This window comes from Esox lucius, chromosome 13 (assembly GCF_011004845.1).
Source record: "Esox lucius isolate fEsoLuc1 chromosome 13, fEsoLuc1.pri, whole genome shotgun sequence".
Lineage (NCBI taxonomy): Eukaryota > Metazoa > Chordata > Actinopteri > Esociformes > Esocidae > Esox > Esox lucius.
The window spans coordinates 15,932,842-15,945,006 of record NC_047581.1 but is presented as its reverse complement, the minus strand read 5'-3'; the positions used below and the strand labels follow the sequence as shown (position 1 = coordinate 15,945,006).

Genomic DNA, 12,165 nt, shown 5'->3' with positions numbered 1-12,165 from the left:
AATCAACTTGAGAAATGCAGTTTAGCCTATTAAACAACAATATTTATGGTAGAGAAGATCAGAACCAGATGACAGCCGGCACAATGGAACCATCAAGTATGCATCTCTAAGCAGTCTGGGAGCCCACATCATTTGTTGCTTTAATTGACTGTGCTGCTGCTTTTGAAAACACTCACACAAGCTTTGTGTTCTGTTACTAACACTTTAGAGATACCGATTCAAGGGACTAATCTAGGCTTAAAAAATCAAGCTGCATGGAGAATTTTGGGTCGGTTTAATAGACACAGATTAAGCCTAGTCCTGGACAAAAAAAAATCCATTAAGCTCGATTTTTATTGTTCAGGACAATGCTTAATCTGTTTCCACCAAACAGAGCCAAAATGTTTGTTGATATAATTTTCATGATCTTTCTAACACGTTGATATTGTTAGATACATATTCTAATGTGTGTAGACCAATCCGCTGATTAAGTCATTTTGATGTGTGCAAATAGAAAGAGACATCACGGCTGGTTTCACTGACCCAGATTAAGTCTAGGTCGGGACTGAAAAATCAAGCACAATAGAAAATCTCCGTTGGGTTAGATTTCTTTTGGTCCAGGACAAGGCTTAATCTGTATCCATGAAACCGGCCCCAAGGTCCCTTAATGGATGCATTCAATTACTGCAGACAATAATCAGTGACCTTTTGAAAATTTTGCAAATATGCACTTTATACATGCAGTATTTTGGTCTGTTCAGATCTAGTATGCATGTACTTCTAATTCTGAATTTGTGAGGTTCTGAAATGTATATATTTCACATGATATCTTGAGTTAATTTCCCTCATGTGCTCATGCTGCCTTTTCATGTTGTGGTAGATCCGCTACGTAGGATTCTTATCAAAGATTTATTTGGTGTAAAACAGCCAAAGCTGAGTGCAATGAATCACCAATGACAAAATGTCAAATATAATGACAAATGTGCATATTTCCTTGTGTGTTTCTGGTAAGACATACAGTCCTCTGAATGTCTAATCATGAATGTGGTCTATTCTTTTTGTAATAAATTGATAAGAAAAGTATTAAAACCACATGTCTCCTTTCATTATGGATACACTTGTGGAGACAGAATCTCTTCAAATTTAAAAAGAAAAAAAACACATATTCATCAGTAGCCTGTCAGGGCTGTTGTCAGCTCAAACCCATGCTTATATCAGTCGAAATGGTTGCATCTCCATGCAGAGAAAAGTGATGATGAAGATCTGGATATCAAGCAGGAGAAAGGCACAGGAGGCCCGGGGAAGGCAGATGATGGGAAGGACCCCAGGAGGCCCAAGCGGCCACGCACTATTCTGACCACTCAGCAGAGACGAGCCTTCAAAGCCTCCTTTGAGGTGTCTTCCAAACCCTGCAGAAAGGTGAGGCCCTCTCCTCTTCAACACGTGACCTGGTCACCACCACAGGTACTCGTTTCTCACCAGACATACAGACAGCTGACTGCCTACGGAACACTCAACTGAGCTGAAAACCTACACCCTTTTTAACCTCTTGTATGAAAACAATGGCTGCAGTTTGAGCTCAAATGTATAAATAACGATGGTACGAACATATCTTGTAAGAAAAATAACCTATATTGGGAAAGCTATTTAAAAAGTATGTTGGGCTATAGTAGACACACATTAGTAAACCTGTTTTTAAAGCATAAAAAATAAAGTAAAAATCTATGTTTTAAACTTCCTTTGGGTTGTTATTGCAGTGTACAGTAGATCGCAGTCCATAGCAATACTTAATGAAATCCCCAGTACAAACTGACATGTGCCGATTTGGAGGCATGCCATGAGGCCTACAGTAGTTCCACAAATAAAATTCCCAAATTCAAAAAATCTCCAGCACCTCAAAGCGGTCCTTTGAAGTGGCCGGCAGCACTCTGGTCTGTGTTAAATGAGGTAGGGGGTTAATGGAGCTGAGCTGCCCTGCACCAAATGACATTTTGCGAGAGAGAGAAATTGCATCCATAGCAAAGTTCCTGAAAACATCACTGCACCCGGTCCAAAGCTTTGAAGAGGCAGTTACCAAGAGGTCCAAAAGACTGCCAAATTTATTCAACATTTGAAATCAAAGCAAATAGAGGGGCCCACTTGGAGATATGCCCAACGCAATTTTTTTCATATATATATATATATATATATATATATATATATATATATATATATATACATAAGATTTCAATCTGGAATGAAATGTTTGTTTTCTGGTGAAAAGTTGAAATGCTTTTGTGTTGACGGTTTAAGGTGAGGGAGACCTTGGCCGCTGAGACTGGCCTAAGTGTTCGTGTGGTTCAGGTGTGGTTTCAAAACCAGCGAGCTAAGGTGAGAGCATAACCACCCAAAGGCTGTATTGTTTGTTATTAATCAAGACACTAATGTAATGAGAGCAATGTAGTTACATATGTATTTGTAGGATTGGGATGTATTACCTCAATAGGCTACAGCTAACAAATCACTACAGCTATCAATGATGTTTTTCACTGCATTCCTTTCAACTCTGTAAAGTTAAAGCGCAATGCTTGCAAATCTAAGGCAGTGTTACATTAGATGTCCACACCCACCTCCTTTTTGATATTATCTTCGAAAACCTTTGATAATGAAATACAGTCATTTAGATACATATTCCTGTAGTTCATTCAGGGGTGAGCATCAAGGAGCGTAATGTTCAAGAAAGAGCGCATGTTAATTTGAGAAGTTACCTAAAACTCTTTCTTGTTTTTCAGATGAAAAAGTTGGCAAGACGACAGCAGCAGCAACAAGAACAACAGAATTCTCAGCGACTTGGCCAAGGTACAGTGAACAACTTACAGTTCAGGCTGAAGTACTGTAGCACAGAAACCACCGCCCAAGCATCCTTTTAACAGACGTTTAAGTTGTTTCATTAAAAACAGCTGGTACCGCTATAGTATCACCAAAGCTTTAGACACTTATTTTGCATTTATCGTTTGAATTGCGATCTGAGATAATCACATTCTATAGCGGCAATGATGACTGAGACAGCCGTGAACGTACTTCAACGGTGAACACAGAGACAGGATAATCGGATTCAGTGTATACCACACCCCTGTGTGACTATTGTTGGCAATGATTGAGGCAACATAGAAACTACAGGAGACAACTGTCCTGATGGCTTTTGCTCATGTGTGGCCTCCCTCGTATTATCGCTGGTTTGTGGAGTTGGAGGAGGCTGGCGTATGTGGCCCCAGTCAGGTGGGGTACAGGGGAGACCACTGGAGCTGTTTGTGTGGGTGCGGAGATTTACAACTCAAAACCTGTTAAGCAGTCTTGTAGAGCAGATGACCCATCCTGTGTGAGTATTGGTAGTATGCATGCTGTAGCCAGACCAGACACTCATGTTTCTGTTCAAAGACTGCACCCCTGTAATAATGTCCTACACATTCTGTTAGTTTGGGTTAGAGCCACACCAACGAGTGTCCCTAGACTTCTATTTTCTCAGAATTCAAGACAAATAAATATAGAGAAGAGTCTAAATATTGCTCACAATGTCACACTGCCACACTGCCTCGCCCTATAGTCACTGAACCAGTTAAATCGGCAGGATTTAAGGTTTTCTTTTAAAGGTTTAAGTTCTTCTTAAATGAGATTTGATTTGGAATTTTGACTTGATTTGAAATTAAGCGATTATAGTCATATATGAAAGCTTTATTAGAAAGGTACATATCAACTATTTAAGTATTTGGTCGCACAATATTGTAAGAAAACATACAGATAAAAATAAGAGAAGAGTCTACACAAATCATGCATAATGAAGAGATGCAGTAGAGAAATATAGTTGTACAAGCTACAGCAGCTCTACATTTCTTTGCTGTGGAAATCCCAAGACTTGCATTTAAATGTATCACTTACCCACCTATAATACCTTACTACTTCCATTTTCAATTTAATGCTATTTACATAGTAAAGACAATACCCCTTTTCTATATGAACAGTTTAGTTGGGAACAGTTTAGTTGGGAATTGTATGAACATATACACTCACCTAAAGGATTATTAGGAAAACCTGTTCAATTTCTCATGAATGCAATTATCTAATCAACCAATCACATGGCAGTTGCTTCAATGCATTTAGGGGTGTGGTCCTGGTAAAGACAATCTCCTGAACTCCAAACTGAATGTCAGAATGGGAAAGAAAGGTGATTTAAGCAATTTTGAGCGTGGCATGGTTGTTCGTGCCAGACAGGCCGGTCTGAGTATTTCACAATCTGCTCAGTTACTGGGATTTTCACCCACAACCATTTCTAAGGTTTACATCCAGTATGCGGCAGTCCTGTGGGCGAAAATGCCTTGTTGATGCTAGAGGTCAGAGGAGAATGGGCCGACTGATTCAAGCTGATAGAAGAGCAACTTTGACTGAAATTACCACTTGTTACAACCGAGGTATGCAGCAAAGCATTTGTGAATCCACAACACGCACAACCTTGAGGCGGATGGGCTACAACAGCAGAAGACCCCACTGGGTACCACTCATCTCCACTACAAATAGGAAAAAGAGGCTACAATTTGCACAAGCTCACCAAAATTGGAGAGTTGAAGACTGGAGTATGTTGCCTGGTCTGTTGAGTCTCGATTTCTGTTGAGACATTCAGATGGTAGAGTCAGAATTTAGCGTAAACAGAATGAGAACATGGATCCATCATGCCTTGTTACCACTGTGCAGGCTGCTGGTGGTGGTGTAATGGTGTGGGGGATGTTTTCTTGGCACACTTTAGGCCCCTTAGTGCCAATTGGGCATTGTTTAAATGCCATGGCCTACCTGAGCATTGTCTCTGACCATGTCCATCCCTTTATGACCACCATGTACTACTTCCAGCAGGATAATGCACCATGTCACAAAGCTCGAATCATTTCAAATTGGTTTCTTGAACATGACAATGAGTTCACTGTACTGAAATGGCCCCCACAGTCACCAGATCTCAACCCAATAGAGCATCTTTGGGATGTGGTGGAACGGGAGCTTTGTGCCCTGAATGTGCATCCCACAAATCTCCATCAACTGCAAGATGCTATCCTATCAATATGAGCCAACATTTCTAAAGAATGCTTTCAGCACCTTGTTGAATCAATGCCACGTAGAGTTAAGGCAGTTCTGAAGGCGAAAGGGGGTCAAACACAGTATTAGTATGGTGTTCCTAATAATCCTTTAGGTGAGTGTAATTGTATCTTGTTTAGTTGGGATAACTTTAGACCCACATCAAAATGTGACAATTTGATCTGATTATATTAGAATGTACAGTATGCCCTTCCAGCTGAAAGTGTTGAATTACTAAATTACTAAAGTGTTAGTGTAATTATATTTCAATTACAATGACCGTTCAAATGAAAAGGAGTGAAGTGTAACCCTACGTACACACTGTCCGCTCGCTAGAGCTACAAAGAGGCACGCTCTCATACATTTTCAAAGAGAGCCAGCGAATCATGGCGACAGAGGCGGAGCTACTCTCCAAGACGATATCTCCTAGCGACAGCGAAGAGTTGAGAAATGTCCGACTTTATGCTAGTTTCCGGCGAGCGGGCAGTGACGGAGTTCACCAACTATCAATGGCAGGGCAGGAATGATTGTAGGAGGTACTACAATACTGAATATTCCATAACCTAACCCAGTGGTTCCCAACTATGGTCCTCAAGTACACCCAACAGTACACATTTTTATTTTAGCCCCAGCCAAGCACAGCTGATTCAACTTGTCAACTAATTATCAGGCTCTCATTGAGTTGAATTGGGTGTGCTTGTCCAGCGCTACAAGAATTTTTTTAATTTGTGCTGTTGGGGGTACTCAAGGACCGGAGTTGGGAACCACTGACCTAACCACTGACCTAACACTTCCGACGAATAGCTAATTTTACTAGTACATTATATCATTATTATTTCAAATGTATTTTTATCGGTACGATCAGCCTGAGCATTTCAACGGCTAAAGGAGATTTAGAGAAATGAATTATTTAAAATAAATGTTGCTGTGATATACAGTTAGGTCTGGAAATATTTTGACACAACTTTTGTCTCTGTACGCCATACCAATTGATCTGAAATGAAACGACTGAGATGCAATTGAAGTGCAGACTTTCATCTTTAATTCATGTGTTTGAACGTTTTAGGAATTGCAACCATTTTCATACACAGTCTCCTTATTTCAGGGGCTCAAATGAAATTAGACAAATTAACACAATCCTAAATAAAATGTTCATTTTAAAAAATGTGTTGAGAATCCTATGCAGGCAATGACTGGAACGCATGGACATAACATCACAAAACACTGGGTTTCCTGCATTGTGATGGTCTTTACTGCCACTGTCTTCAGTTGTTTGTTCATGGGTCTTTCTGCCTTTAGTTTTGTCTTCAGCAAGTGAAATGCATGCTCGATCGGGTGGAGATCAGGTGACTGACTGAGCCACTGCAGAATATTCCACTTCTTTGCCTTAAACTCCTGGGTTGCTTTCGCAGTATGTTTTGGGTCATTGTCGATCCGTAAAGTGAAGCGCCGTCCAATCAACTTTTGGCTGAATCTGGGCACACAGTATATCCTTATACACTTCCGAATTCATCCGGCTGGTTCTGTCTTCTGTCACATCATCAATAAACACTAGTGACCCAGTGCCACTGGAAGCCAGGCATCTGTATGCCATCATCCAATGTGTTTTAGAGATTATGTGGATCATGAGCCGTTCCAAGCCTTCTCCATACTTTTTTCATTTTATCATTCTGGTACAGGTTGATCTTAGGTTCATCTGTCCAAAGAATGATGTTCCAGAACTGGGCTGGCTTATTTAGATGTTTTTTGGTGAAGTCTAATCTGGCCTTTCTATTCCTGAGGTTTATGAATGGTTTGCAACTTGTAAACCCTCTGTATTTGCTCTCGTGAAGTCTTCTCTTTATGGTAGACTAGGATAATGATATGCCTACCTCCTGGAGAGTGTTCTTCACTTGGCTGGATGTTGTTATGGGGTTTTTCTTTACCATGGAAAGGATCTTATGATCATCCTCCACTGTTGTCTTCCCTGGACGTACAGGCCTTTTTGTGTTGCAAATCTCACCAGTGCGTTCTTTTTTTCTCAGAATGTACCTAACTGTTTTTTGCAGCCTAAGGATGGCCTGTTTCACTCGCATTGAGAGCTCCTTTGACTGCATGTTGTGGGTTCCCAGCAACAGCTTCCAAATGCTCCAGACTGTTTACCTGCTTAATTGATGAAGAAATAATGGGGGAGTAGCCCACACCTGTCCACGAAACAGCCTTTGAGTCAATTGTCCAATTACTTTTGGTCCTTTGAGGGCTACATATTAAAGATTTGTAATTTCTTTCTCCAATTTGGATGTGAATACCCTCAAAGCTGAGAGTCTACACTTTAAGCCCATAATCATTATTTAGCTGTAACTTAAACATATTTTGGTAAATGGACAAAATAACAAAACTTGTGTCAGTGTCCAAATATTTCCCGACCTAACTGTACATTAAACAAAAATATATTATTTTTTAATAGTAATTATTTTAATAGTAATATTATTAATGATAATTAAAAGACTAGATAAATGTAGAAAGCATGATAGCAGAAAATTCAATAATAAATTCTGGAACCCAATCAAAATTAATCTCAAAATAAAACATCTCAACGGCTCACCTGCAGTGCAGGGTGTTAGATTCCAGGCTGGTGGCAAGGGATGTGTGAGTTTCTCTCTTACCACTGAGTGAGTTAAAACCTGCAGGGAATTCAAGGAAGAGCTGTCTTGGCCACAGCAGAGCACAGTGTTTCCATGGAGACCGTGTTCTTGGTCTCGTTTCCATATTAGATTTACAATTCATAGCTTTGCTCCCGTTATCACTGATGAGAATATTCTGATCATGTAATTGCCTGTTCCACAATAATGTTTATTTGTCTTTCTCCTCATGGTTGGCTGTGTTACAGAGGTGATGTCCAATCGGATGGAGGGCATAATGAACTCTTTTACGCCATTAGCCCCACCCCAGCAGCAGCTAGTTGCCATGGATCAGAACGGCTACAGTACGGACCCCTTTCAGCAGGGCCTCACCCCGCCACAGATGCCCGGAGACCACATGAACCCTTATGGTGAGCGTCCAAACCTCTGCTCTCTGCTTAACTAATAGCGGATGTGTTCAGGCCACAGAACCCTGGTTTAGGCATCTTGCACAAGGTTCAAGCTGCCCCGCGCCCACATAAGATGGCACAAACATACTCACAGGCCACTGGATTATTTGGAGATTCAATTTCAAATCAGTCCAATATTTTCAACTTCCCCTCCCCTTCCCAATTTCCAATTAATCACTTTTCTGTCTGGGCATGTGGTTTGGTGGCATGCACTGTGATATCTGAGAGTTTGCATTGCAGACTATGCAGTGATGCTTTTAAATAATCCTAAGGGCTTGTGGTAAATTATAATGAAAACAAATGTGACCATGATGAGTGAAGTAATGTGCCACTATGGGAAATAACCATTTATTTTATTAATATGTCAGAATCGGTATGTCGCAGGATTGTGGCAAACCCAAAAAAATATTTCAATCATCGTTCCTTCCCTTCAAATTATGTACATGGGGTGAATTATACATATATTAAAACAGACATTTTGATTATGGCCTTTCCTAGTTGCAGCACATCCCAGCATAGGAGAGTTGAAGATTGGGATATGTGTCCTCCAAAGCACATTTTGCAAAGCCATACTACTTCTTATCATATAGCTTGCTCAACCGGGAAAAAAAAAAATCGCATTGCAAGGAGAGGACACGTGGCTGAAAACCACAATTGAGATGGCAGCTGCCCAACCCACCACAAGGAGTCACTATATTTAGGCATGTCCTGGCAACCCTGTCTGACCCTCCCTACCAGGGAGTTGCTGAGTCAATTTGCTCTACCCTTTGCTGTAGTTATGGGAAAGTTTGGGATGCTATGACCAAGATAGGAACCGAGGTCAATGAAGCAGCCACATTGTGATCCAGCTTCTTTGACCACTGTGCCACTTCAGAGACAAAACTAAGAAGTGCAGTGTCTCCAGCCCCATAAAAAGAAAATCCTGGACTTTTTGAAACCCGCGTTTTGTTTCTTGCAATTGCAACACCCCAAGTCCCTGTCTCATCACACTCCCTCCGTTTTTATGGGATACATAGAGGGAAGGGTGATATTGCCAACACATTAAAAATATGTCTCTTCATCACTATGTCCCCATCTTGTGTAACAGTGTCATTAAAACTGGCGTGCAATAAAGTTAACAATTCCCGCTGGAAAAATAATATGAGAAAGGATGAGAGGCATAAACATTTGCTATTCAGCTCTTTGTTGACATGTTCGTCTCAGATCCATAGTAACTGTCCCAGAGAGGCAGGACAATGCATTCAGGGAGATATTGTCCAAATAGTGTTCAGAATCACGCTAGCATCCAAGACCATTGCTTTTTAAGACAATCATAAATATATTTGATTTATCAGTGCCGTTTGCTTTTAATTGTGTACAGCATTTTTTTAACACTTAATTTATTATATTCCATAAACATACTTTTCTCTTTCCCTTCTTTGTAGGTAATGATTCCATTTTCCATGACATAGACAGTGACACATCTTTAACCAGCCTCAGTGACTGCTTCATGGCATCTTCAGAGGTCAACATGCAAGCACGTGTGGGACCAATTGACCGACTTTATTCCATGCAGAACTCTTATTTTGCATCATGAAAGCCACATACAGAAATGATTTTAGTTATTATAGCAGGTCATTCACAAACTCTGCTTCCCAACTTCCTCAACTGCCTCACATAAAGGAGTTTTCACACTGTTATGGACAAGACATACGCATCGACCTCTTCTAATGACTCCTGGATCATGTGCAGTCGATGGACTGAAAAAGAGAAACAAATTCTCTAAAACTATTCTCCTTTTCTGAGATTATTGGTGTCATATTTGTATATTACTGTCATAGAGGTAGCACACCTTTCTTTGTCCACATTAAGACATTTCTCAAAGCCACTGTTGAAAATTCAAATCAAATACAACAGGCCCACCAGTTCTCATTATGCATGTCTTCATAATTAACTGTACGACCATATGACCTAAACCCATAAAAAACATCCTGTAAATTGTTGAGGTATAGGAATGTGGTGTCGGAACTCCATGTTTCCTCTTTATAATGCATTTTGATCACATTGATAGTTTTAGCCCTAAAGAGAAGATGTTGTGCTCACAGTAAATATACAGAATGTGTTTGCAAGAGAGGATGTGAGTATGTGTGTGTGCGCGTGTGTGTGTCAGAGAAAGAGTGTAGACATATACCTTCAGAAAAAGAAATAGGGAGTACAGTGTCTGTTCAGTGTAAATATTTTCCCAAGCAAATTGGTTGTGCATGTTAAAATGGAAACCATTCTATTTATTTAACTATAACATGCTCTTGAAGGTACTTATAAGTCTGAGAAGCTTTATTTAAAAAGGAGAACATTTTGTTATGTCATAAGTGATTATAAAATTACAAAATGAATTTGTATGCCATTTTATTATGAACCATAACCCTGTTTTAGCCAAGCTGGAAATTAGCAAAAGTGTGCTATTTATTTCTTACAGACTTGAGACCATGTTAAATGTTCATTTTCAATGTTAAGATATTGCTAAATTACCAAAGTCTATTGGTTCATTGAATAAACAATAATATCTTTCTCCTGATAATATTTGAATTCATGCTAACCTGAAACTGAACCTCATGAATGCAATTTTGACACCAAGAATGAATTATAGTGCATTTCAATGGTATATCAGTTGTTGAAGAGACAAAATAAGATTTGCTATATTTTGGGGATTTTATGTGAATCGATAACTTTTGAAACTGCATTTACGCATGATTTTATTGAGAGACAGAGCGAGATAAAGATAGATTGAACTTTCAGTACTTATGAGAAATAGAACAGGATACTGTACTATAGATTCAGTTGGCTCCAGGGAAACCCCGCAGTGCAGCCTAGAGGGGTTACATCAGGCAGGCAGGGCAGGCAGCAGCTGCTTGAATGTAGACTAGCAAACACCGGGTTGCTCCCTGACAGCTCCCCAATGCTGTTAGCAAGATGACACTTCCCCCAATGCCCCACCATACATGCTGCCTTCTGTGTACTGTCTGATGATGTCTGGTTATCTGGGCTGTCATCTTTAAATTGGTGATACTCCTGGTCACTCCCATTTTGAACTCTTCCTCACTCTTGCATGTAAAAGCCTGCTGAAAGGCTGCTGGTCAGCATTCTTCAAATATTAGTTTAGCACTCTTTTGTGTCATCATTGGTTCATAGCTATATTTTGGCTGCTTGTTTGCTTTGTGTCCTTCAAACATAGCGAAGGACAACATTTTTGAGAGAGAGTAAATTAGTTGATTTTCAATAGCAGGTAAAACATTAATGTCACTGTGAAGAGCACTGTGTGAGATCCACTGATTTCACAACGAAGACTCGGAGAGGGATGTGGTGTGCACGCTCCCTCTCTCACAGTGTATCTGTTCCGTATCATCCCAATGATCTGACATGGCAGGTGTTGGAAGCTATGGTTGTTCATCTTCCCTTGTCTCTCTGGCATGCTCTCTCCAATCCCTGAGGGGGAACTGCTCACACCATCACCTAAAAATCTCAGTTGTTGACCTGTCCTCAAATGAAAATGACAAGGTAGCACCACTATCAGCTTGCCTCTATGTGACTTATGGCTTGCGTCTGCATTGCTGAGATTTCTCCTCTATGACACACATAGGCTGACGCAGTTACCATTTCTATTGTACAATATACTTTAGAACTACACAATATACTGTACAACTATATCCCTGTACAGTTTTTTTTTCTTGTAGGCTATAATTCATTTTTATGTTGATTTTACTTCAGATTAATTAAGAGTCATGACTAAAGGGTCTGTACAGCTGTGATGTGAGATGACTAGTGAATGGGCCTCATAATGACTGTTTTCTGAAAGCAGATTCAGATGATGGGCAGTGCATGTGTGGGACGATTACAAACTGAAAGCCACAGCAAATAGAAAGGACAACAGAGCTTCATTTACAGTAAACACACAGGGAGCTGGAGAACCCACAGTGTGTTTGCATTTTGAAAAGAACATTAGTCAAGACCTCAGCATGGAGCTGGCCCAACAGTGTTGGGCT

The 12,165-nt window shown here is 40.2% G+C and overlaps 1 protein-coding gene across 2 annotated transcripts in view; it reads left to right on the top strand.

Annotated features, from left to right (window-relative positions):
- Positions 1-10,602, top strand: part of lmx1bb (LIM homeobox transcription factor 1, beta b) — a 63,066-nt gene extending 52,464 nt beyond the window's left edge. For both annotated transcript variants that reach the window (XM_020052280.2, XM_020052281.2), the window contains exons 5-9: positions 1,223-1,398; positions 2,272-2,349; positions 2,751-2,817; positions 7,946-8,107; positions 9,571-10,602. In XM_020052280.2, the coding sequence (XP_019907839.1) occupies positions 1,223-1,398; positions 2,272-2,349; positions 2,751-2,817; positions 7,946-8,107; positions 9,571-9,722 (635 nt within the window). In that variant the 3' untranslated portion in view covers positions 9,723-10,602. The remainder of the gene's footprint in view (positions 1-1,222; positions 1,399-2,271; positions 2,350-2,750; positions 2,818-7,945; positions 8,108-9,570) is intronic.
- The last annotated feature ends 1,563 nt before the right edge of the window (positions 10,603-12,165 follow it).